Raw genomic sequence first — 27145 nt, forward strand, 5'->3', positions numbered from 1 at the left:
ATTAAAAAAAAATCACAGTACATAGCTCCTGTCTGAAAAATTAAAATTATTAGTCAAATATATCATGCATATCATAAAAAAAAATTTACCTCTATCTCTTATAAAGAGGGAACCAAACCAGTCAACTATTACTATAGTAATCACTTACCAAATCGTTAGTTTCCACCCACATACTTTTTACAATTCCCACCTACCTTTCACAGTCCTTTCATAGTTTCACCCACCTACCTTTCACAGCCATCATTCTATCGGAATCTCCATTCTCATCTACAAGCTCATCTTAGTCAACGTGGCTGCCTTGAAGTGTGTGGTTGGTGGTAAAAAAAAATGGCCAAGTGAGTCGGTGTACAGCTTTACGTAAAGCTGCTACATCGTTTAGGTGCCCAAACAGAGTCGTGGCGAGGACGTGTGGAAAGAATTATTCCTCCGTCCCACACCACCCGTTCGCCATGCCTTAGTTGCAGCCGTAGGTATTCGATCGGGATGGGACCCATCACGTGGGTGTACAGCTCGGAGGTCTTCCCGTCAAGGCTAAGAGCGCAGGGTGCGAGATAATACTTCTGTGCAAACTCCTTCGAAGGAATCACTATTTTAATGGCCACGAGCTTAAATCCTTTCCGCTTCTGCTCCTGGAGCATGTAAGCTGAAAATAAAAAATCGAAACAAGTGTGTATAGGAGGCACTTGTTGGATGGTTTTGGTCCGGATTTCGGTGGTCCGACATCGCACAAGCTCAAATCCAGGATGCTCGGAAGGGGATGAGATTCGCAGCCATATAGAACGAGTTCGGAGAGATAAAGCTTAAGACATTCAGAGAAGCCGAGATCGGGTTGGTGATTGGTCTCCGCCATCCAAAATTAAGTTGTCGGAGAACTCGGCATGAGATTTTATTTTGGGAGCTCAGGACTCGGAGGTTATGTTACGGACTCGGAAACTCAAAACTCGAATCATGCATGTTCAAGGTCTAATAGGTGAGGATCTACAGGATCCCCGTGTTCAAGGTCTGGGACGTGAGGATCTACATGATCCCCAGCACCTGTTGAGTTCTGTCGACGATCATCCCGATCCTTTGTTTAGCCACGCAACTGGAATATGGAATCATCTCCGATCTATAGGCTCCCGCAGGACACTCTCCACCATATCTTCTCGAGTCGTTCGCTCCATCAGATCATGATCTGTCGATCGGTTTTGGTCATCTGAGAAAGAAGGAAAAGCTAAACAGGAGACGGAGGAAGAAGATGAAGTTTTTGGAGAGAGAAGGAAGACGATGAGAATCGTGCTGATAACGTGTTATAAAATCATGAAAATAGAGAAAGAAATTCAACGATAGAAAGAGAACTCAGAGAGGTTAAGAGAGAATGAGAGGAGATTCTCTTATTGATTTGTATATCAAACTTATGAATTTCTTAAAGAATTCAACGATATATATAGGCGTACAAAGGGGACTATGCTAGCTCACTATGCTAGTACTATGCACTATGCATTTGACGACTAGATAAATGTGGTCATACAATTCAAGATAGTTTATAACAAATTTTGAATTATAATTTTAAAAAATAAAATATTAATATTTTGATAAATAATATTTGTATTTTTAAGTCTATAAATCTTGCAATTTTTTTTAAATGTAGATGAATATGAGATTTAATAAAAAAATTAAATTTTTAATAATAAATTCTATTTTTTTAAAATTATATTTGATATTGCTCTAATATTTTTTTTGAAAAATTTGTACATCAAATAGTGTTCTGGATGTGTAAAATAAAACTTAAAAAGCATATATTTTCTAAACGTATATGCTGATACATGAATCATTGCACAGTATTAAGGTTAAATTTGAGCAGTAAAATAATCTCAAATATTATATAAATGGTAGTTAAAAAATATTAATAAAATATTAAACAATAATAAAAAGTAAGTAAAAATTAATTATAAAATAATAAATAATAATAAAATATTTTTAAAATACTCTAATATTCAAACTAGTTTTAAAACAATCTGTGCAATACAATAAATGAACTGAAATATTAAATTTAATTTATATTTTTTAAAAAACTGAAATAAACAAAGAAAAAAAATGTAATTCCTAATTAGCTGTGGGCTTGTTTGGGATTACGATAAAAGATATAAAAAGTGTGGTAGAAAGATTTAAAATGTTTAAATGATAAAATTTATTTTTTTGATAATTTTATATGAAAGTACTTGTAAATCAAGAAAAAACTGAAACTACGTTTCAACAAAAATATTAAAATGATATTTTTTGTCAAAAATACTTCAGAAAAAATAATCTATATTTTATCATATTATGTACATTACAAAATAATGCTCATCATTTTAACACAATAACAACTTTGCTTATCTATATTTTTCATTATTCTCATATAATCTACTCAAAACTTTACTAATTAATATTTTTCATTCTTCTTCTATCACTTATGTATCGTTGAAATGATATTCTTTTTTATTATAATTACTAAAAAATCTATTACATTATTTTTGTTATTATTTTATTATAATATTTGAATTTTATCAAGTATATGTCATTTTATATTATTTCTATATCAAAAAGTGATTTTATAATTTATTTCTAAACAAATTTAATATGTTTCGAAGTATTTTAAATATACATATTCTAAATAATAAATAATTTTTTAATAATAGAGTTTAACGTAATAAATTTTAAACAATAAAATTTAAGTTAAAAATAATATTTTTTATTTTTATACCAACACATGTACGGCATGTCACCACCACAATGCACGTTTCATTCTTTTCTTAGCGAAGAAGATTCTAGAAAATCATGGTTACAATTTGTGCTATTAATTTATTCAACGCCGTCATAGATTATATAAGCGACTAATCATCCATCTAAAATATTTTAAAAACAAATAAATTAATAATTTGAAATTATGGGTTCGATAAAAAATTGGACCTGTAAATGGAAATACAAATAAATATATTTTAGTATTATTTGATGTAAAATATAATACTATTAACATTAAAATTAAAGGGAATAAAAATTTTTATACCAACACATTCACGTAATCTATATTGAAAAATTATAATTTATTTTTTAAAATTTAAATTTTCTTATTATTTTTACAAAAAAAATTAAGTTTTCTATCACATTAATAATATTACGGATATATTATTTGCCAGTTTGCCGGTCGAGTGATATATAGAATCCTCTTTCGTTTGCCAACTAAGAAAAAAGAAAAGAAAATCGCGACCCATTTCCGACACGCCTCTCTCTCTCTCTCTGTGTTAAATATAATCAGCCATCGACCATCACCCCATACAAATCTCCAGAATATCATAAGTGGGAACCTTAAAACCCACACATCAACCTCTCCCAATTCATTTTCATTCCCCACAAATTTCCAATCCACATCATCTCTACTGCATTCATTTTCGTCCCTTGGGAAACCCCAATTCCCCTGTCCACGCACCAAGCAATCGGAATCCTTTTTCCCGCAAAACGAACGACTTTTTTTTTTTTTTCTTTTTATTGAAATAAGTCATTATCAAAATTGTTCGGTCTCTCGGTTGATGGGCACAATCGAAACTCGCAGAGAGTTTATCCACTCCAAACCCTCGTCGTCACCAACGTCCTCTTCGGCCTCCACGTCGCGCACGGAGACCGTGAATGGGACCCACGAGTTCAAGATCAAGGGTTACTCGCTCGCCAAGGGCATGGGGATCGGCAAGTACATAACCTCTGACACCTTCGCTGTGGGGGGCTATGCCTGGGCCATCTACTTCTACCCGGACGGCAAGAGCGCTGAGGACAACGCCGCCTACGTCTCCTTATTCCTCGCCCTCGCCAGCGAGGGCACCGACGTCAGGGCGTTGTTCGAGCTCACGCTCTTGGACCAGAGCGGCAAGGGAAACCACAAGGTCCACAGCCATTTTAATCGGATGCTCGACGGCGGGCCCTACACCCTTAAATATCGTGGAAGCATGTGGTACGTTTTTAGATTTCATTTTTGGCTCTACTTTTCTTGATTCTGAGAAAAATTACACGATAATATGTTCTAATTTATGGCTGCCTTGGTTTCTTTGGTATGTTTGTTTAATGTCAATGCAAGATGAGTTTTTCTGTTTTGATAAGTGCCAATGCAAGATGAGTTTAAAGTTCGGTCGTTTATTTTGTGTTAAGAGAACAAGCAATGTGACTGTAAAAGCTGGTTTATTGGATTTAGTTTATGTTAAACAAATTGCTCAAGTGAGAATACATACTATCTCGAAGTCTGAATGGCTACATATTCAAACTATAAGCTTCGTTCTCTATTAATTTGAAGGGAAAAGGGTTTACACTAAAATAGTCGCGTGTCTAAGGATCTGAGATTTTGGCTCATTCATGGTCATTCTAGTTTGAAACTTTTGCTTGTTTCATAGTAACTAGGATGTCACGAACACAGTTGATATAAATACCAAAGAATGAATAATAAATATTCTAAATATGTGGCAGCTAGTCTTAATAATTCAGAATGATGCAAACACTGATATTGAAAGGCAAGATAGTGCACAGGTAAAGGAGATTTTAGTAGGGTTGAGGATTTGAAGCCAAGTAAGGGGCAATGATTCTGTTATCGTGGAGAGGCCAAAATCCATCTGGAAGGATATTGAAATGCTCTCTTATTATTTTAGTAATAAATTTCAATATAAGCGCAAAGGTAATATTGAAAAAATGATGAGTTTTTTTTTTTTTTTGGGGGGGGGGGGGGGGGGGGGGGGGGGAGATTTTTGGAGATCATATTTTGTTTGGGGCAAGTGCTGTGCATCTAGTCTAAAGGCACATAAATGTGCCTACCATTTATTTGTGTGCATGCATCAACATTCACCAAAATCTGATCATTACGGAGTGACCTTTTAATGGTTTGAGAAAGCATCATCTACTGAGAGCAATGCGTTAATATTTTGTGGGATTTGCAGAATCTCTTGGAGAGCAAATTGTTCTGTTCATCTTGTCATCATGGGCAATACCAGTCTGGTATCCCTATTCTCGGTTCAAATTTTCGTTAGTTTCACACAAATTTCAGCGGATGGTAAATAGAATTAAACAGCTGTTGCTTTTGGATCTTGCAGGGGTTATAAACGCTTCTATAAAAGAACTCTCCTTGAGACATCTGACTACCTCAAAGATGACTGTCTCATAATTCACTGTTGTGTTGGTGTTGTTAAATCACATACAGAGGGACCAAAGATTTACTCTATAACAGTTCCACCTTCTGATATTGGTCAGCATTTTGGGAAACTTTTAGAAAGTGGAAAGGGAACTGATGTCAGTTTTGAAGTTGATGGGGAAGTTTTTGCTGCCCACAAGTTGGTGCTTGCAGCACGCTCGCCTGTGTTCAGAGCTCAACTTTTTGGTCCAATGAAAGACCAATACAGTCAGTCCATTAAAGTTGAAGACATGTTGGCTCCCGTTTTTAAGGTTTTTCCCCCTTTCTCATGTATCGTTTCCTTCTTTTGTGCTCATTTTAGTCATCAATTTATTACATATCAGATGTGTTGATAAGTTAGATTGTTGAGAAAAAGATGTGATTACTGGTTGTCATCCTAGGAGAAATAACTTTATTAATTTTGTCCTGCTTATTTATAAATAACTGTCTTTATCATGCTTGTATATTGTTTTTTCCCTTGATATTTTCAATTCTATCATTACATGGCACATTCTGTTCATTTTAGGAAAGAACTGATCATTCCTAGTCATCAAGATTTTGACAATGTCAATTGTTACTTCTCGTCCTTATGTGCTCTTTGGAGTGTATATGCTTGTTTTTCTCAAATCCTTGCAGTCTTACTCCATGCTAATTTGGTTTTTACGATTATGTATGTGCTATAGCCATGTTTATGCTATATGTAGTTACAACTGAAATTCCTTAGAATCACTTTTAAAGCCAGTTTCACCTTGTATACAACCAGTGTGGGACTTAGCACATGTATGCATTCACAATCCATTTATCCACCCAGCATGAGACTTGACACACTTGCAGAATCTTGGCATCACAATATAACAATATAAAAAATTGATTCTTAACAGTAAAACAATATAACAAATGGGGTTTCCCATGATCAAGGCTATGGGAAACCCCATTATAATGTCCTCATTATATTACTTGGGCTATGCCTATTATCATCAATAAAAATCTTATTTACTGATAAAAAACAAATAATGTCCTTATTATGATGCTCATTTCCCTTAATGCCTTGTTCTTTTTCCCATTCTTTTGGCTTTCATTGAGCATCAAAAGCTGGGAAATGGACGAATAGATGTCCGTTTTGTTTCTCCATAAGCCTAAGCATTAAATGTGAATGATGAACTTCTTTGTGGGGGGTTTGCAGGAAAAGTAGTAGTTTCATACCATTGTGTTGTATTTTCTTGCTAAAAAATAATGAAATTTATAAAAAATACTTATATATATTTTATGTAACTGACAATAAGTATGCAGCTTTTTTTACAATACGTGCATACAGATGTTTTGGTTAATGAATATGCATGGTCTACAACTGCTCTAACTTTCTGTTCTTCACGTAGTCAGTTAATAAGTTATTTAAATATTGAGTGCTTTTTTTCCTTGGTGTGTATTCTTTTGGGTGAATAATTAAGATTCTATACTAAATGACTATATATGTGCATGAATTCATCTGGAATTTTCTTCCAAGGCGCTGCCTCTTTACACCTTTCTTACTCTGTCCTGCAGGTTATACTCTATTTCATATACTGGGATGCATTACCAGACATGCAAGAGCTTTTTGGTCTTGAATCTAAGTGGGCTTCTTCACTGATGGCCCAACATCTGCTCGCAGCAGCAGACCGATATGCCCTTGAGAGGCTCAGATTGCTCTGTGAGGCTAAACTTTGTGAGGATGTTGCCATAAACACTGTGGCAACAACATTGGCCTTGGCAGAGCAGCACCATTGTTTCCAACTGAAAGATGTCTGCCTCAAGTTCATTGTGTTGCCCGAAAATTTAAGAGGTAGGCTTCTCAGCATGACTTCTTTGTTCAAAAAGCTGTTGTAGTTCTACAAGGAAGACATGCTTAGGTCCAGACCCAACTAATTGAACAATATGGGCCCCTCACATGAAATGATTATGAAAACCCGTGGGCGTTTGTAGTCCAACGGTTAGGATAATCTTATCAAAATGATTCTGAAAACCAGGCTAGTGCCTGACATATTAGCAAGATGTCTTATACTAAACTTTAAATGGGAAACTCAATAAGCAGATTTTCTCTATATTAAAGAAAAAACATATTAATGGAAAGCACTAAAGTATTTTTTAGCTTTATGTGTAAGTTATTTGAGAGCTGTTTGTTTCTATATTGCTTTTTTTTTTTTTTTTGATAGGTAAATAAATTTTATTGATCCACGTAAATAGGCCAAGCCCGAGTACACGGGGAGTACACAAGAAAGAGCCTATTTACAATCTAAGTATTATTTGATTGTGAGTCCTGTTGTGGAAAATTTTATGCGTTGTTTGTGAAAAACAATATGCACCTTATGACCAATTTATCCGTGGTCTTGTTTAACAGCTAATGTTCTGAAACGTAATATGTGAAGTTGGTTCAGCGTTAACTCCTTGAAAGTCTCTCAATTAGTATTTTTACTACTGTTTTAACGGCCATCAGGCTGAAACCAGTCCAATAAGAGGTCTTTTCTGATGATTCAGCAAATTATTGTCCTGCCATGTTTGGCTAACATGTATATTTTGCATTTGCGTTAGTTCTTGAATAATAATCTAAAATTAGGCAGTTTTTTCAGTGGATTTTATTGTTTAACCTATTTGCTTAAGGAATACATAATTGAGGACTTACGGGGATTTGTTGTTTTCAGCTGTGATGCAGACAGATGGTTTTGAATATTTGAAGGAAAGCTGCCCTTGTGTCCTCGGTGAATTGCTGCAATATGTGGCCAGGATTGGCAAGCATTCTGTCAAGGCTCGTGCCTACCATAATGATCCCTACCTAGACGGGAGTGATGTCAATGGGAGGCGTGTGAAACCGAGATTATACTGATTTAGGATTAACATTTAGAACATCTTTTGCTGCAAAAATAAGAAAAGATTTTGTTAGGATTCAGCCATTTTTGTAATGTAATGACAAATTACTGATTTCTGAGTGGGGAAAAGAATTTGATGTTACTAGTCCATTTGGTGTTTGGTTGTTGGGTAAAACTGTGTAACTCCGAAGGTTCAGCAGACTGATTCTGTCATATGTCTTGTGTGTGCTACCTCTGTGCAGTTGAAAAATATGGTGTATTTATCCAGTCTTGGGCATCCATCAGATGAACATATTGCTTGTTGCAATTCTGTCTCCGACGCCTTACAAAAATTAAATCTTGGTAATGCAAATCCCCAACATTGTTCCCATTTTCTCTCTGCACAACTGAAACTCGAGCCAAAAAAACCCATCTTCTTGTAAACAGATCTGAAGGCTCTCTTCCTATTGTCGATATGTGTGGCTTATGCACTGTCGTGGGTGCAGTTTTCAGTCAGATTTTCTTCATCCTCGAAAAAAGACCTATAGATCTTGGTCTCCAACCGTGGCATCATAATTGTCTACATAAATTGTATCAAAATGACTTACCAGGATGGCTCTACCCCTTGGTTTTAATCGTGTTTAGGAATAAAATTAACGTACGAGTGTCAACTGCTACATGGCCTATAGTGCGGCAACATAACCTTAAGAATAATGTAAACACTCAAAAGCATTATTCTGTTTACTTTTTGGTCTTAAAATACCACGTTTATATATTTAGTTACATTGGAAGTCCTTGTCAATTGAAAATCCTTGTCAATTAAAAGTCTTTTTCAATGATTAATCTTGAATCTTGATTCAATAGATATCTTGAATTTTGCTAAAATCCGCTGGAAAATCTTGACTTTAGTTATATAATAATCTTTATTCTACCTATAAACCAGCTTTATGGGTCACCACGCAAACCTCTTCCAATCGAAACAGAGCCAGGCAAAAGACGTCCAGATTGTCTTTTCCATATATATATATATATATATATATATACTAGCCATTTTTTTTTTATCTAAATAAAAGTAAAATATATATACTTGCCTAGATGATCTCACTTCTTGGTCACCTCTAGTACAATATTTTTCTCAGAGCAATATTACGTAGTCTTTAAATAAAGACTACAATGCAGGTTTAAATAATTTTATTTTTAAAATTTGTTAAAATTATAAAAATATTTTTCATAAAATAATGTTTGTTCTCATTTAATAAAGAGCTACAGCAAATAGAATTTCCCTTTTTCTCGACTAGTCAGAAAAAATCGTTTGAAGAAGTACTGAAAAACTCCAATTAATCCATGTGTAGGTTATAACCAATAATTCCGAGTTCCGGCCCAGATGAACTGACTGAACACTGAACAGTAGGTTCAAAACGTATTGAGTGCAGAACTTACCAAAAAATAAAGAATAAAAACAGAGCATTCCGCGTATATAATTTTCATAATGTTTCATGCGAAGAACTTATTGATATTTATTAATCTTCATTTTTCCTTTTTTTTTTGGTGGGGGGGGGGGGGGGGGGGGGGGAACAAAAGTCAACAAGTCTGTACATTTTGAGCGAAAAAGACAAAGAAGGAAGAAAACTTGAATAAAAAGACAACCTACCATTTTGATTTAAGTGTAGGAACCCAAGAAGCGATAATGATGAAAAGCACCGTCAAAAACTTTGGCAAAGAATCATACAATTAAATGCATATATCAGGCATGTCTTTTCCTGAAGAGGGCTCATGTAGAGTCGGCAATTTAAATGCAAATAAATACAGGTACCAAATATGTATAACAGAAAATTTCCATCTGTCAATCTAGTCACTGCCACAAACAGCACAAGATGTTCTGGTGAATAAAGATCCCTGTTTGGAGCACAAATAACTAAGGTCATATGTTACAATCAATATCTCAGTTATGAAGAACCCACAAAGAGATTAATTTCTAGAGTCTATCAAAGAATGAGAACGAAACAAAAAAACTTCCTAGTCAATCAATAACACTGCCTTCTTCTCATTCATGGCTACACACATCTGCTGAATCTTGGTTTCGGTTATGAATCAGAGAACAAGTTCAAGGATAAGAGTCATCGTGAACCCCATGTAAATGTCAAGATATAGATGCAAATTGCAACTTTTAGCCAGCCACTTCACCGAAAAGAGTTGCACTTCCCAAGCACCTAAGCCAATTCATAACACTGATCGATTACTGTTATCAAAGCTGAAGAGTTAATTTGGCAGAACAATCCATGATGAGTGGTATATTTTCCCCAAAACTCAGTTGGATAATATCTAGTAGGCAGATCAGCACAAAATTAACACGACCAATATCAATACCAGTGACCTCCAGATCCACCTTGAGCAGCAGCGACTTTCCTTGCCATGTACTTAGAACTTTCAACCCCATCATCTTCACCCCTCTCATTCTTACAGCTCGGGTTTCTTCTTGGATATGAACCGTTTGAAGCAGAATGTTGAGTTGCACCAGACGGATTTCTAAACATTCTCCGCTGTTCAAGAGCTTCAGCTGCTGCTGCTGCCCCACAATTGTTGTACCGCAACACTGAACCAACAACTTTACCAGGCCTTGCAGCAACTCCTGTGGAGTATTCTTCTCATAATCAGAGTTGGTACACTATGTTCTTATAAGTCGACTTCCAATGGTGTAAAGCTACATGAGGATCAAAGGTGGTACGGGGAATGAAGAGCAGCAATTTTAAAGTTACAGCTTTGGAGTAGTGTGCTTGCTTATCACAAATGTATTCAAGTTCAAACATATGCTTAATTGAATTCATTCAAGTTGGAGCATATTCTTAACTGTCATGCCTGTCAATACTACTACAAAAATAAAAATTATAAATCAGTTCTCAAAGCATAGTAAATAGGAGTATTATTAAGCACCTTGAATTCAGAGGCAACATATGTTTGTATTCAAGATAGTCATTTGGAGAATTATTTAAAGTATCCAAGACTAATAGGTACCCCTTCAAATTGGCCCTTCTGGAATGAGGATTAGACAACAAAAGCTTACTATTGTAAGATGACAGGCCTATGACAGCTGTATTCCAACATTACCAACTTTCTGTTGCTTCCAGATTTAGAAAAATACCAATCACAACAAAAGATTAAAGAAATGAAAACTCTTCAGGGATAGAAGAGACGTCAGTATGCACAAGCGCACATATTTGTCAAACATGGGAGAAAAAGAATTAAGAAAAAGTTGCCAGGATATTTGTTCACACTTTGATAAGACCATTCTACTCAAACGAGAGAGTGAACATGGAAATCATTAAAAAAAAAATGTAAATATATATATATATATTTTTATTCGCACCGGGCGTCCAGGAACAATGTCCCGACTAATCAGATACAGAATACACACCTTGGATACCTTGAGGAACTTGTAGAGGAAGCTGTGTCATAGGGATCCCACAACTCCTATCCATATGAGACTTCTCAATTTCTTTGATCGAACACTTGGAGAGATCATCTGCAACATCTGCTGAATTCAGTGACGCATTATCCGAATATAATACACATGGCCTGCAGGCACAACCCCTTTATTAGCAGACTAGATAATGCAAAATATGGAAACTAGGCAGCTCAACAAAAATATTTTAGGAGGAAAAAAGAAAGCCAAAAAGGAATAGTAGCAATGCACCTCGGTAATGATGCATGTTGCCTCTCAGGTGGAGCAACAGTACCATCTTTTCCATAATGCTCCTCAAGATAAGCAAATTGCTTTTTAAAATGGTCAACGGCACTGCATGAGGAAACATATTAAAATTTAATTTAGGAAACCATTGACAAATTCGTGCAAACTCGAAAAGATTCTGAGCTAAGTTTGGTGGCATGACATCTTTGAATTTGGATTTGATTATCAATATGAATTTATCGAATTTATATTCTAGAATCACCAAATCCAGAAATCAATTTAGCTCAATTCTAACATTCCATAGAATATTAAATTTCAAGAATATAAAACAAAACCAGGACGTTAAAGGCATGTGCTTTCAAATGGTAAAGGCAGAACCATGGCACATTTAACCTTAAGCATAAAAAATGCCCAAGTTGCCCATGATATAAGAAGTGTGTATTCTAGTCTTCATGGCAATAGGCAAGAAGATCAACATGATGATTTGAAATTCTTTTGCATAACCACTGAACTAGGGTCAGAGATTCATATGAAAAATCTGTACCCAATTTTCTATAAGAATACCTTGGATACATAAAGCTTGTTGGCTCTGCTCCCTCCAAGTACTCTTTCAGCATCTTTGGATGATACTCCAGAATCTCTCGATATATAAGCTCCCGTACATCTTCCTTGGTTATCCTTCGTCTCTCAAATTCAAATTCCATCTTGGTAACTGGTTGAGCTGAAGGCTCCCTCTCAACCTTGGCCAAGCCCTTAAAGTATGGATCAGCAAGAGCCTGACAACATGAAACACATTATGCTCCCCGAGAAGAGAAGATAGATTGTAAAATATGAGAAAATGGATGAATATATTTACCTCTTCAGCAGTAGGTCGATCCTTGGGTTCAAATGCCAACATTCTTTCTAATAAACGAAGTGCAAGTGGATCTGCATTTGGGAACTTCAGGGAAAAAGGGATGGGTTTCTTCTTCCTCATGCTGCTTAAGTATCTCCGAGCCTTTTCATTGCGAACCTGTTTGTATAATCCCAGCGGTTAGGGAAATATAATCAGTATGGATGAGGACATGCAAAAGAACAATGATGCATAATATCATACTCTAATCCATATTAGGAATACGTTAATCACAACAAACAGACCCTGGCAATGGCTTCAGCAGATGGCGTTCCCAACAGCTCAGTCATCAGATCTAATTGATGAACTACATTTTTTCCAGGAAAAAGAGGTTTTCCAGTCAAAAGCTCTGCAAAGATGCATCCAATGCTCCATATATCTATTGCTGGCGTATACTGAAAACAACATATACCATGATCAGGAGAGGAGATTGAGATTGAGAAATTTATAATGGCATAGAAACAGTCGGCAGAAATATCATTTTAAAAAGCAACTGTTTTATGGGCACAACAGGAACCAGAGGTAAGGTGATTTCCAGGAAGAGGTTTGCTACGGATCAGCCACTGTTCACGGCTGATCCGTAGCACACCTTACGTGTAATTTATTTTTTTTTAAACACAAAGCCGACATCGTTTATCCCTCCCCCTACCCGATTCCCTCTCTCAACTCACCCAACCCCGCTGTGCGCCACCTGCAGCGCCACCGACCACCTCACCGGCTCTCCCTCACACAGGCGACCCTCCAATCACCTTCGACCGTCCACGGCAGCCCCCACGCGCAGCCCCCCCTCTCCTCTCCCGAAATGGGTCTTACATGAATTTAGCCACCATGCCGCTGCCCTACGCCAGCCCAGCCACCACCACCGAGCCCCACAACCTTCCAGCAACCCCCACCGTTGAACCCAAGTCATGGCAACCCTCTCCTCCCTATCTATCGCATCTCACAACCCGAAATGGGTCTCCCCCCTTCTCGCCACCATGCCGCCACCGTACGCCAGCCCAGTCACCACCACCGAGCCCCACGACCTCCCAACAACCCCCACCATCGAACCTAAGTCACGCCAGCTCCACCGCACCTCTCTCAACCCCTTCCATGCTCAGCCATCCCTCTCATTTGGCCTAGATGGACGCCGGGTGGGGGTGGGGGAGAGGATGCCGACGCCGGGTGGTGGGGTTGGGGGTAGAGGAGGGGCGGGGGCAAGGGGGGCTTGGGCGACACACGGGGTAGAGAGAGGGAGAAAAAAGGCTTGGTTTTGTTGTGGGGGTGTTTTTGGTCATTTTACTCTATGACACCTAAGGTGCGCAGGGGCTGATCCCAAACAGGGGCTGATGCCAATACTTTTTCTTCCAGGAATTGTGAAAGTGGTAATTCTCGGTATTATGTTTTTCTGAGAAATGAACTGTATGGGTATCCAGCCCTTCCCAAAACATAGTTTATGTCAGTCACTAAGGGCATATAAAAATACTATAAAGGAATTTTGCATAAACTCTTCGGAGTTATTGCCTCAACAGATGGGAGCTCAGGTTTTTTTTCATTGGTTGATATAATTACTGGTTCAGAGATTGTAGGGCAAGTTCAATAGTCTTACCGATTCTTCCAACAGGCACATTTATGCCTAATGTTTCCAAATACATGTCATGTACCCACCTATCAAAAAATGCATCCCCGTACCCAATTGCTGGACATTTTCAATACTTCAGCATGTTTCTGTTTCCTAAGCTTCACATATTACGGGGCATTACATATAGACATGCAAGTACACACAACCCACATCCTTGAGACTGTTTAGCATGGTTAAGCAGAATGTTGCCAAAGCTCATTCTTCTTATCTTATTGAAAAGAGAGGATTTGCTTGGGCTTGGAATTGAGAGATGACAACCTTTACATGGAGGGTCTCCCATGGGAAAACAAACATCCAATAAGCGGCATTCTTTGTGTGGACAGCTTCCTTGGGTAAGATCCTCGCAACTGACAATTTGAGGAAACGCATGATGATCATCGCAGATTGGTGTTGCATGTGTAGGAACGGCGGGGAGTCCGTGAACCATCTCCTACTACATTGTGAGGCAGCTAGGGAGTTATGGAATGAGGCGTTCAATTGACTAGATTTGGCTTGGGTTATAACTTATGCCTGAGACAGTGGTGGCAGTGTGGCCAGTTGGACAAACCTAAGAGGCATCCAACACATTAAAGCTCTGTGGAAGATAGTCCCTATATACATCATGTGGCGTTTATGGCAGGAGTGCAACGATCGGACGTTCGAAGAGAAGGGGAGATCGGTGGAGGAACTTAAAGCTCTTTTTACTAGCACTCTATGTACTTGGATCATTGCTGTTGACTTTAATGGCATGATTTTCTTGTCTCTATTGCGCCTACATAGTTAGTGCATATCTTTGTAATGTACTTGGCTATGCCTATTCTTTGATCAATAAAATTTGTTTACTAATAAAAATATATATAAATAAATAAAAAATCCAATAAGCACAGGCATAACCACCCTGTCATACATGTTAAAGCACATGTACACAATGTATCTCGATTAATTCCCTACGCGAGCATAGCTTAGTTTGTTATCTAATAAATTAAATAATTGGGGATGTTTAGAAACATTTTTCATCTCATCTCATTCTATCTCATTTCCTTCCCAAGCATCATTTAAACACAAACATTTTTAAACTAATCATTACAACTTTCTCAACTTTTCAAATAAAAACAAAAAACAATTCAATTTTTTCAAATCCCAAAAAAAATTATTATTAAAAAATTATATTCTAACAATATTTTAACTTTAGAATATTTTTTATTTAACTTCTTTCTCTCCTTTCTCAAAACCCAATAAATACTTATTTCAAACTATCTCACTACTATTCACAAACCATCTTACTACTATTCACAAAATTTTCATCTCATATCATTCCCCGAGCATCTTCTTAGAAACACACAATGGTCTTGACTTTTAAGTAGCTAAAAGAGCATTCTACAGACAAAGATTCAGCTTCAAGCCAGGCACAACCTTTGAGAAAAGGCAAGACTCTTTTTTTCAAAAAATCTCGATTACATAACAAAAAAGTAAGGACTGAATGCCTAGCCTGATAAACTGAAACTCTTGCCTGTATAACTGCCAATGTAATTACATCCTTGCAGAGGCATGTTATCCAGTAGTTAAAACCTTTAAATATACAGTTCTCTTTAAGCCAACAAAATGCATAAGGCTACACATGAACAATTGGTTGAGTTTCTAGTAAAACTTGCTATATGTACTATTAATTTATCTCAAATACAAATAATGGTGTGTCATGAACATTGCCTGATTCTTAAAAAAGTTCCAGATCTAGAGATAACCCTGCAAGTGAAAGGCATAGTCCAAAAGAAAAAGAAAAGTAATTTCAACGAACACCAATCCAAGTAGCAGCAATCTGAACTGCATAACACAAATCAAACTAGTAGGAAAAGCACAAAAGTAAAATGTACTCAAGATGAAGTTAAAAAAATTGCTTGAAAAAGAAAGAAAAGAGAGAATGAGATGATGAACAAATATATTAAAACGGAAATTTTTTAAGATATTTTGGTCAGGCCTTGGGTTTGCCCCCAATAGTCACCAGTTCGAGCCCCCGCAAGGCCATTGGAGGTTTACCTAGCCGTTAACTTCAGGGCCCAATGGGATTAGTCGAGATGCCCGCAAGCTGGCCCGGACACCCACAGATATCAAAAAAAAAATTTTGAAGATACACAAGAATGATAATGACTCAAATATTGCAACAGAAAAAGAATCAGTATCTCAGAGGAAAAGATTAAGCAACTTCCAAGCAAAAGCAAAGAGGTAATAATTATTGCACCTTTGAAAAAAAGGATCCACACAATTCTGGAGCCCTGTACCATCGTGTTGCAACATAGTCCTACAACCATGATAATTACAAATAATCAAATTGGATAGAAATATTGGCTAAAAACCAACACTTTGTGAATTGCATACGTAATGCTTCCACAAGTTAAATTACAAAAAAGAAAAAATAACAAAAGTTTGGGAGGGAAGAAAAGAAAAAGGAAAGAAAATTACCGTCCAGAATATAGCAGTGGGAGTATCATTAAAAGCTACTCTCGCAAGACCAAAGTCACAGACTTTGAGTTTGCAGTCAGCATTTGCTAAGATATTTTTGGGTTTTAGATCACGGTGAAATACATTTGCTACAAGAAAATTGAACATTAAAGAGGAAAAAATCAGTCCTAAAACCATGATAACAAAATTAGCAACTTCTTATTGGTATAAACATTATAAAGTATAGCCAAAAAAATTATTATACTGGCAACATGTAGCTAGAAAAATTTCTATGGTTAAACAAAATGATTATGACCTGTGTGTATGTACTTCAAGCCACGGAGAAGCTGATAAAGAAAAAACTGATAATGTTCTGGCGTCAAATCATCATTTGCTTTAATAACCTGGTGTAAATCAGACTCCATGAGTTCAAAAACAACATATATATCTTTGAATTCCCTCCTGGAAGGCGGTAAGAGGATGTGCTTGATCTCCACAATGTCTGGATGACGCAGGAGTCTAAGAAGTTTAATCTCACGAAGGATGCGAGTGGCATCAGAGACATGTTCAAATATGTCATTTATTTTTTTAATCGCAACCTTTTCTCCCGTGTGTGTGTCATATGCAGAGCAAACAACACCGTAGCTTCCTTTCCCAATAACTTCCTCAATTCGGTACCTGCTACCCTCACCATATTCCGTGAAAAAATCCAAATCGACCGATGACTGCATGACAATATTAGATCATGAAATTTTATTACCATGACACCATAAGCAGAAATACAAAATGCAGTGTATATGATCTGCAACATAATTCATTTTAATTTTTTTTTTTTTTTTATACGTGCTGCTAAACATAATTTATAACTAGATAACATATGTACTACTGATATTAGAAACTTAGCATCAATAAGATTTAACATTGATATCCCACATACTAGTTCACCTAGAGAGGAAACAGTAATTGCAAAACCATTGATGGTCATCATATTTAGTATTTAAGAACTGCTTTGGCATCCAGCATGATCCAATTCTACATTTACCGTTTAACTTAACTTGCACACATGACATACTTGCAAAACCGTTGATGGTCATCATATTTAGTATTTAAGAACTGCTTTGGCATCCAGCATGATCCAATTCTACATTTACCGTTTAACTTAACTTGCACACATGACGTAATGCAAGTCGAGGCAGAAATATTTGGCCCTATATGTTCAACCTTACAAATCGATCACTATAATGCTCCATGAGTTGGTATATAAGAGAGTGTCAGGCATTTTTGTCTGTCATTCAGGACGGCATTTGATCTGATATAGGCAGTACAACCGCAATAGATGGAAATGGAATACAACTCGGTTGATCACCAAAAGGATCACTGCTGGTTATCACAACCAGTACAAGAAATTATTATTTTGCAAGATAATATAAATTCAAACGTAATAAATCCATGAAATGGCAGAAATGAAATGGAAAAGGTAGAGGACGAGGACGAGAACATGGTATTAGAGGTCGCTTATTTACAAGACCCAAAATAAAAGGACAAGTCACACACAGTGCGTAACCAACGTCCAAAAACCTAGATAAGTAGTATCTCACACCAGATAACAGTTTCAATCCCAAACTAACCCTTAAATAATAATATAGCATAACATGAGAAATTAAAAAGCCAGTCATGCAATTTTCATATGACGAGTATTGTAGTGGGACCTCCCACAAAACTGCAATGGGGACATAGCAGCTGGCACAGAAGTTGGAAAATGAACATGACAGGTTGTTCCATTCGATCCAGACACAGGAATCATAAACACAACATAACAAGCAGCCCAGTACAAACGGACCACAACAAATTAGAGGACAATAATGAATTATAAAAAAGAAAATAATTTATATTTGAACAAGAGCGATTTGGTTGCAATTAATTTGATTCCCTTTAAAATTAGATGAAAGAAATACAGAAGCAATTCTCCAGCCTTCAATACTCGCATAATCTCAAACCAATAACATTTTTTTATAAAACCAATAACATGAGCCAATATACGCACATTTACAACTGTATACACCAGAAATCAGTAAATTTACCTTTTTCCTCTGATCAGGCTGCATCTTAGCAACAGAGCATTAGAGTCCTTCAAAGCAATAAACCAATAGGCGCAGCTAAGGCCTTGACTCACACTCAAAACCCAGATCAAAAACCCAAAAGCTAAACCAAATTTCACCAAAATTTCAATCGTTCAATGACCCAGAAACCCAAAATACCTTAATAAACTAAACTGGCACACTAATATCTAGATCAACATGGAAAGAATTGAAAACAATAACACAAGCGACCGAAACCCAATTTCAGAATTCGTGGTTGTGAAAAAAAAAAGAAAAAAGGATGAAGCTCAAGAAAAGGAAAACCCAGTAGAGTTTAAAAGCAAAATACAAACTTTTGGGGTTGAACTAACGAATAAAAACTTATTGTGGTACCTAAACCGAGCCTAGTAAAGAAGAAAGGATAGGAACGTCGAATGGCCAAGAAACCTGGCGGAAGCCTCTAAATGTAGCTGGAAACAAAGATGTTACCGATCATGCATAGAAGTGTGAGTTTTTCAAAGATGGTTGTCTAAACTTAGCTGGATAAAAAAGAATAACTTCGGCGGATCAAAAAATGGCGAAAGTCTCAAACGCGTTGAGGAAATATAAATATATATTTATTAATATAAATAGTTTGATAAATAAGAGGAAAGGTGGTTTCCAGAGCAGAATGGAAGTGATTTTCTTTGGGTGCTGAAAAGTAGGAATGGAAGTGGCAGATTGATCGTGGCTTGCAACAGGAAAACTCTGATTGAAAAGTGTTTCAGGATCCCAGACTGTGCACAGAGAGAGAGAGAGAGAAACCGAGAGAGTGAAAATCTCAGAAAAATGTACTTGAAGTAGAAGGCTTCGAAGGCGAGAGAGAGAGAGAGAGAGATTGGACGAAATGTAAATTATTTAATTAGATTAATGAAATGAGATATATAAAAAAATAAAAATAAAAAGGGACAAAAGGGAATTATTAAACAATAGGATTGGCAGAGACGCATCATCGTTGGGTCTTGAAAGACCTCTTTGCCACTCATTTTCCACCAATTTACCTTGTTCTTATTTTCCCCTTTCATTTTGAGTTCTCTGTTTTACGAGTGCGGTAGTATACCAAGCACACTATTTTATAAAATTTTTTAAGTTACGATACGTTATATTTAATTTATAATAAAAATAATTTTAAAATCGGATGTATAACATGAATCCACCTCAATTTTTAAGTTTGTTTTCATGAAATTCAACGTAGTTAAATTATTTCTCAACCTAAAATAGAGTCATTGTTATGCTGAATTTTTATCTGAATACCAAGGCATGGAATATTAGGGGAATAAATATATAAAATATGTGTTACAATATTTATAGTTGTCTAAATAAATTTTTAAAACAGTATTAAATATTTAATAAATACTGTAAAACTCGCTTTATATATTTACTTATTTATTTTTTCTAATCTTTTTTTATATATATAAGGGGGGTGGGGTCTATGGGGGTTTTGAACCTATATTTTTCATTTACAAAAATTAGGCCGTATGTCATCGAATCATCAAACTCTCGATAAAATAAAAAAAAAAAAAAACTAGTTGTGCAAAGTAATAAAATGGTTTTTCTTTTATATTTCAATTTATCAACAAAATCTTAGGCATATAAATTGATTCGTCTCACAAGCATCTAGCCTAACCATTTATTTAAACTTAACAAACTAGTTGTTGTTGATGTATGGAGCCTTAACTCATAAGTGAGTGTTATTTTACATCTAATGTCTAAATTAATTTGTATCTAAACTTTAGATCATAAAATATGAAAGAGATATATATTTTAAAATGGGTTGTATAATATTTATTAAATAAAAATTTTATGTACAGTTATTTTTATATAATTCATTAATATAATTGACTGCATCAGTTATTTTGAATATAAAAAAATTGTTTTTGTTAATTATATTATTAAACTGTACAAAAAATATGTAAAAGTAACTATATATAATATAACTCTTTATTAAATATTTAATATTATATAATAAGAAATTTATACCAACAATAATAACTATTTAAACACTCACGCTCTACAAACCCATCACTTTTTCAATCTAAAAGTAATTATATAATCAGATTTACAAAGAGTGAGCATACTATTCATTAGTAAAACGTGGTAGGGTAAAGAAATGATGATACGAGGACACTTGGTTGGTAGTTTTGCCAAAATATGATGGTATCTTTGCTAACCTTGTTTCTGGTTGTTCCCAGTTTGTCCTTGCCGTGCATTTTTATGATATGAGTTTTGCTATATATAAACACAATTGCATACTAATCTGTATACTAATATTGATTCATTCATAGTTAAAATTTAAATTAACACTATTTTCAATAAAATCTACTTTTTAACTAATCACATTACATTAGTGTACAAATTAGTACATAATTGTACTTGTAACTATATTTTTCCTTATGATATTTTACTTAAAATAGAAATATTTTAGACATAAAAAATTTTTATAAAATTTTTTTAACCTACAAACTAACAATTTATATTAAATTATAAAATTATTTTTATTATAAAGTAAATTTGATATATTATATAAAATCGTGTCATTTTATAAAAATAAAAATTTTATTTTTATAAAAAAATTTTGTGACGATAACACTTTTATTTAAACTAAAGAGGTTTATAGTGCACACGAGATATCTTTGTCCATATATTTACTTTTTCTTAATTTTTTTTTTCATTTTTAGGTTTTTCGATTGTCTCACCCTCTATATTTTAACTAAAGAGGTTCATAGTGCACACGAGGTGGCCTTGTTGTTCAACATCGTTTGTTTTTCTTTCAACTTATTTTATCTAATTATTTTTTTTTTTACGTAAAATAAAATAAACAATTCAACTTTTTCAAATCATAAAATAAAATTAATATTAAAAAAATATTCTAATATTATTTTATTAACTTTTAATTTTTATTTTAACTTATTTTATCTCATTTTTTCTACAAAAACAAACAACAATGATTGTATAGATTATATATGTAAACATTATAATTAAATCAATATACAGTACCAATAGGGGAGGATGTACTATTCATTGAATTTCTTTGCATGAGCATCACATGCGATCTACAGAGACTACAAGTGGGAATCTTTGAATGATTTGATGGCTATAAAATATGCCACATTTTTATCCAAAAACTCAGAGAATGGCTACAAATCGATCGCTTTATGTTGCAAATCGGAACATTTCAGGATAAGAAAATTCAGAGGAAAAAAAATTATTATCTTTCAAAAATTCCACTACATATATTAAAAGAACATTTTTGCAATAACTGTTAAAAACAAGGGCATTGCAGTCAGGAAAAAAAAGAAAAAAAGAAAAAAAAAAGAAGTAATTAAAAAATTAAAGAAGAAGGAAATTGATATATATATATACACACTATAAAATATATAGGAATATATTCCACGCGCTTTCCCATGAAGTAACTCAATGAAGCAGTCGAGTGGGGCACGCCACTGACGGGCCGCGTAGCGTGAATCGGTTACCTGGAGTGTTCTCCACTTGCCTCTAAGGCGAGTGGATTGGGCCAGTCCACCGAGTCACGATATTTTTTGTGCCCATTAAGCCCCTCAACATATTATTTAATTTATAAAAAATTCCTGACCATCCAAATGGGGGGGCATTCTCAGCCACCACTTGAATCCTCCATTGTCGTTTCGCTCTCGATGATCAATTTGTATTTGCTTTCTATTTATTTATTCTTTTATAAAAACTATTCTAATTATTAGGGACTGTATTTTTTTAAAATTAAATTTCATTTGGGAACGTCTTGGGCAAAGTCATGGTTTCTTGTTGACAAAAAAATTTTAATCTTTAATTCGATGAAAATGTCACATTTTTAATAAATAAAAAGTAACACGAAATTTTATTTTTTTTATTTTTTTATTTTTAGATACTATTTTAATTTTAATATATATTTTTTTATTTTTAATAAATCACGTGACATTAAATAATGGTGCCACATCAATAAAGCAAAACAAAAATATATATAATTAAAGCGGCATAGTAATATTTTTCTTTTAAAAAATATCATGTTCAGTTTTAGAGGTATTCATCCAGATCGAATTTTTTTTCAATCCGGTTCAGAAATTTGAAATCCTTGTGAATCCGGACGGTTATCCTTATATCTTGATAACAAATACTGACTCAGTCCTAACCCAACAATAACAAATACTAATTTCTTGATAACATTTTCAAAATTAAAAAAAAAAAAATGCACTGCATGCGTAGCGTAGCGTAAATTCCAAGGAAATATACGCATGAAGATTTATAGATTTCAAGTTAGTTTCGTACGTACGAGTTGATCATGTCACGTAATAAAAGTGTTGCATGCCATTCAATTAATATTCCCCACTACTTTGGAATAATGAAGATTAATTTCGTTAATTTCTTAGCTAGGTAGTCAGGTTATAAATGTACGTGGAACGCCTCATGCCTGCCATCTGTACGTACGTACACCACATCTATAACTTACTTAATTTTCACCTTGTGTAATGAATCATGTATATATTTATATATATAAAATAGTTTTTGTCCACATCCTGAGTAGTATTAATTCAAATAGACAAAGACACGACACGCGCGTAGTATATATACTGCCACGTACGCACGCAAATTACTAGCTAGACATGCTGCATGCAAGCAGATTAATTAATTCTACTCTCGAATTAGTTGCTACTCAAATCACCAGAGATAACACAATATTGCATGCTTTAAATTAAGCATGATACCGACTTTATCAATAATCGCTACAGCTAGCTAGACTTCAACGGCAAAGTTAATAATTAACTAAGATGATCATTTGGAAAGGACACATGTTGAGAGCCTCGTTACTAGGGCTGTGCAAATTTTCGATATTTCCGACTCCGCTCCGACTTCCACTCCGAATTCGACTCCGACGGAGTCGGAGTTATCGAAATTCGGAATCGGAATCGGAGCCACTCCGAAAACTGAGTCGGAGTCGGAGTCGGAGTTCGGAGTTCAAATCCACTCCGAACTCCGAACTCCGACTCCGATGTTTTTTTAAAAAAGCATAGAAGCAAAACGACGTCGTTTTGCTTCTGTGTTATTTACATTCTTAATTTAAACGACGGCGTTCCTTTAAGATAGGAACGACGTCGTATGGATGCGGGCTGGGTATAGATTCCAGCCGAGGCTGGTTCTTCAGTCTATCTTCGACTCTCTTCTTCCATTCGCGAAATCTGAGGATTTTTCTTCTCTCAATCTCGGACTGGTTTCTTCTCTCATTTACATTCTTGAAAGTTGAAAGTGCTGCCGTCGTAGCTCTCCCAAGCCGTCAACACAGTGCCCGCCGAGTCGCCTGCATCGATTCACCATTACAAACTGGTAAGCCACTAAGCCGTAAGCTTTGTATTTAGGAATGAAAATTATTAGCTTATGTATTTAGGTCCTATTTACAGTATTTGTTTTGGAAAAGGACTGGATGTATCTAGGATAAATTTACAGTAAGAATCATATGTTGTTGAGGTGTAAATGGATTCTTGCGCCAGGTGTTTGAATAAATGCCTCAAAGGCTGAAAAAGCTTTGAGGTCCATCTGTATCTCCCTCTCGGTTCTGTCCAAACCTGCCAAAGGAATAACTTAGGTGTTTAGGTGCTATAATCTAAAGGGATATGTTTCTATTATTTTTTAAAAACTATTTTTAATTTGATAAAAAATGATTATCAAATTTTTTGCTTTTATCGTTTTAAGGGAAAAGGGATACATACAATTTTCTTGATAGTTTGAAGATGATTGTTGAAGTAGTTGATAATTTGAAGATGATTACAAAGTGGGGCGTAGTACTTTGAGAGATATTTGCCTACTTTTCTCTAATATCTTGTTCATTGTAAGAACTTATACCTCATAATCAATTAAACAACAGAGGAAAAATAATAGGAATAGTTTTGCAAAATTAAGACAAGTTAAAAGAATTAACATTGGTTTAGCTAAATTTTTAGATAAAGTTGGGCTTATATGCCACCTTTTGATTTTTGACTATCCATTCACAAGTTGAATCCTATATTGGAATAACCATCTTACTCTATAATTTTTTTTTTTAATTCTTTCTCTACCTTTTAAATGCATTTTTTTAAAATGAGAAATGGCATTCAATTCAACAATTGTCTCAAATTATGATCTAGAGAGGAATGTGAAGTGCAAATAGCAGCACATGAAGGTAATGTAACAAATGAAAAAATGTTGTGCAAACCTAGGAGTGGCACCAATTATAGACATGATTTGTGCAACCATCTAAATGTTTAGCTATATGCCACAAAGGCTACCAAAATAACCACTTAAAGGAGTCAATTAATGCCAACACTGCACAACTAATGACAACAAATACTAAGCAACATTTACATCTTTGTGTTTCACAAGCTGCTTTCCTTAGAGAGTTTTAAGACAAGCAGAGAGAAATAGCTAAAGTATTGGTTGAGATATCTATGTCAAACTACCAAAGTTACAGACCGCCACCATAGGGTACATTTGAATTTTCAAAGTACTAAGATGATCTATGAATTTTACATGGTAATTACCAAAGGTATATGTTTTTTTTTTATAAGTTACCAAAGGTATATGTCCACTACAGTTAATTAGAAACTTTTTCTCATAAGTAGTTATTTAGAATATTTTAACTAAGAAATCTGGGTAGTCCTCAACTAGTGAAACGTGGAGGCAATAACAGTATCAATCCATGCACACATGCACATATCTTTCTCTACCTTTAATTTTCATTTTTATAAAAATGTTTTGTTAAATACATTTTTATCTTCATTTTTTTTAATAACCAACAGAAAATGAGATGCCTATAGTAACTGAGCAATATAGGGATTCATTTTGTTTAAGTCCGCTTCTCTACTCCCTCAATTAAGTTTAGGTTGCTGTTTTGTGAAGCATCTTTTTTTCTTTTTCTGTAAAAATAGATGAATTTATGTGGCATCCCATTTTCATGTGGCATATTAGATGAATTTATATTAACTATTTCTTTTATTTTATTTTTCTATTTATATTAACTATTTATTTTATTTTATTTATGATAGATATGGAGGCTTCACCTAGTGGAAGGTCAGAAGGGAATCCAAGCCCCACAGTCCCGTCACTGACACCGAGATCTAGACCTACTTCTAGAGCAGCTACTTCTTGTGCAAGTAGCCGATTCCCAATGCCAGTAGACATAGAAGATGAGGATGAGTTTAATGAGGATGAGGAGATGGGTATTGGGGATCTACCACCTCCATCTACAACCCCATCTCAACCACGAAATACTAGAAAAAGGTCTTGGACATGGGAGCATTTTACCAGAATTCCTGGTAATCCTGAGAACCCACAGGCGAGCTGCCACCACTGTGGGCAACTCTGCAAATGCCATTCAAAGAAGCAAGGCACCGCTGTCTTAATAGCCCATCTCCAAGGTTGCCAGCGATATAAAATGTCGAAGGGAGAGGCAGGCCCAGCCACTGATCAGACCAAGCTCAGTTATGAAGCTTCTACGGCCACTGATGGCACACAGATTAAGAAAATGGTCATCCCTCAATACAGTGAGAAATTGGTGAGGGATATGCTTGCAGAGATGATAATTGAAGATGAGATGCCTTTTACCACAGTCGATAAAAGAGGCTTCCGAAAGTTTGTCAAGACTATTGAGCCACGATTTCCATTGCCATCACGGTATACGGTGATGCGGGATTGTATGAAGAAGCATGCAAAAGAGAAGGCGGAGATGAAGAAGATGTTCACTACCACTAGCCAGAGAGTGTCATTTACGACTGACACATGGACTTCCATACAGAACATTTCCTACATGTGTATCACAGCGCACTACATTGATAGTGAATGGCAATTGAGAAAACGGATTATTGGGTTCAAAGAAATCATTGATCATAAGGGAGCATCAATTGGGGCACTGATGGATGATTGTTTAAAGGATTGGGGAATTCAAAAGGTTTTATGTATTTCAGTTGACAATGCCAGTGCCAATGACACCGCAATTGAATGGTTCAAGCGGAATACGAGTATGAAAGCTGATGTCATCCGCAACCACGAATTTATTCATGTTCGATGTTGTGCTCATATCCTCAACCTGATTGTCAGTGAGGGGTTAAAAGAGGTTGATGATTCCATTACCAGAGTCCGGAACATTGTGCGGTATGTGAGGGCTTCCCCTCAAAGGCTGTCAAAGTTCAAGGCAATAGCAAGCCAGCTGGGAATTTCATGTTCTAAGACATTGTGTTTGGATGTTCCGACTCGATGGAACTCAACATACCTTATGTTGGATGTAGCACAAAAGTACCAAGCTGCATTCGAGCGGATGGAGGTCGAGGATGGGGCACTTAAGTATGCTTTGCTGGAGCCTGCAGGAAAGGGGCTTGGTGCGCCAGACACACATGATTGGACCAGTGTGGGGCACTTTGTGAGATTTTTACAAGTTTTTTATGATATGACTA

At 35.5% G+C, this 27145-nt stretch overlaps 2 protein-coding genes across 5 annotated transcripts; one reads left to right on the top strand and one right to left on the bottom strand.

The window, feature by feature from the left end:
• The first annotated feature begins 3191 nt into the window (after positions 1–3191).
• Positions 3192–8271, top strand: LOC122274498 (BTB/POZ and MATH domain-containing protein 2-like). 2 transcript variants are annotated; one of them, XM_043083539.1, is made up of 5 exons: positions 3598–3964; positions 4935–4992; positions 5088–5436; positions 6707–6983; positions 7840–8271. In XM_043083539.1, exons 1-5 carry the CDS (start codon positions 3742–3744, stop codon positions 8019–8021), a joined length of 1089 nt encoding a protein of 362 aa, XP_042939473.1. In that variant the 5' UTR covers positions 3598–3741; the 3' UTR covers positions 8022–8271. The 2 variants fall into 2 exon arrangements, with proteins under 2 accessions (XP_042939470.1, XP_042939473.1); XM_043083536.1 differs by lacking the exon at positions 4935–4992 and having other exon boundaries at positions 3192–3964.
• A 1491-nt stretch (positions 8272–9762) lies between these two features.
• On the bottom strand, positions 9763–19552 carry LOC122274508 (mitogen-activated protein kinase 15). 3 transcript variants are annotated; one of them, XM_043083548.1, is made up of 10 exons: positions 18678–19552; positions 16913–17321; positions 16618–16745; positions 16397–16456; positions 12806–12955; positions 12525–12680; positions 12233–12444; positions 11675–11776; positions 11405–11556; positions 9763–10612 (listed from the first exon to the last, which is right to left on the bottom strand). In XM_043083548.1, the coding sequence occupies exons 1-10, from the start codon at positions 18699–18701 to the stop codon at positions 10344–10346; spliced, it is 1662 nt and encodes a 553-aa protein (XP_042939482.1). In that variant the 5' UTR covers positions 18702–19552; the 3' UTR covers positions 9763–10343. The 3 variants fall into 3 exon arrangements, with proteins under 3 accessions (XP_042939482.1, XP_042939485.1, XP_042939479.1); XM_043083551.1 differs by having other exon boundaries at positions 11396–11556; positions 16913–17334; XM_043083545.1 differs by having other exon boundaries at positions 11396–11556; positions 18678–19551.
• Positions 19553–27145: the final 7593 nt, after the last annotated feature.

This window comes from Carya illinoinensis, chromosome 1 (assembly GCF_018687715.1).
Source record: "Carya illinoinensis cultivar Pawnee chromosome 1, C.illinoinensisPawnee_v1, whole genome shotgun sequence".
In the NCBI taxonomy this organism is placed as follows: Eukaryota; Viridiplantae; Streptophyta; class Magnoliopsida; order Fagales; family Juglandaceae; genus Carya; species Carya illinoinensis.

Coding starts and splice junctions, on each gene's coding strand:
- LOC122274508 (XM_043083545.1), bottom strand. CDS start 18,701: ATGCAGCCTGATCAGAGGAAAAAG. Junction 16,457..16,617: donor CCACTGCTATATTCTGGACG/GTAATTTTCTTT, acceptor TCATGGTTGTAG/GACTATGTTGCAACACGATG. Junction 10,613..11,395: donor AGTTCCTCAAGGTATCCAAG/GTGTGTATTCTG, acceptor AATACTCCACAG/GAGTTGCTGCAAGGCCTGGT.
- LOC122274498 (XM_043083536.1), top strand. CDS start 3,549: ATGGGCACAATCGAAACTCGCAGAGAGTTTATCCACTCCAAACCCTCG. Junction 5,437..6,706: donor TGTTGGCTCCCGTTTTTAAG/GTTTTTCCCCCT, acceptor TCTGTCCTGCAG/GTTATACTCTATTTCATATA. Junction 6,984..7,839: donor GTTGCCCGAAAATTTAAGAG/GTAGGCTTCTCA, acceptor TGTTGTTTTCAG/CTGTGATGCAGACAGATGGT.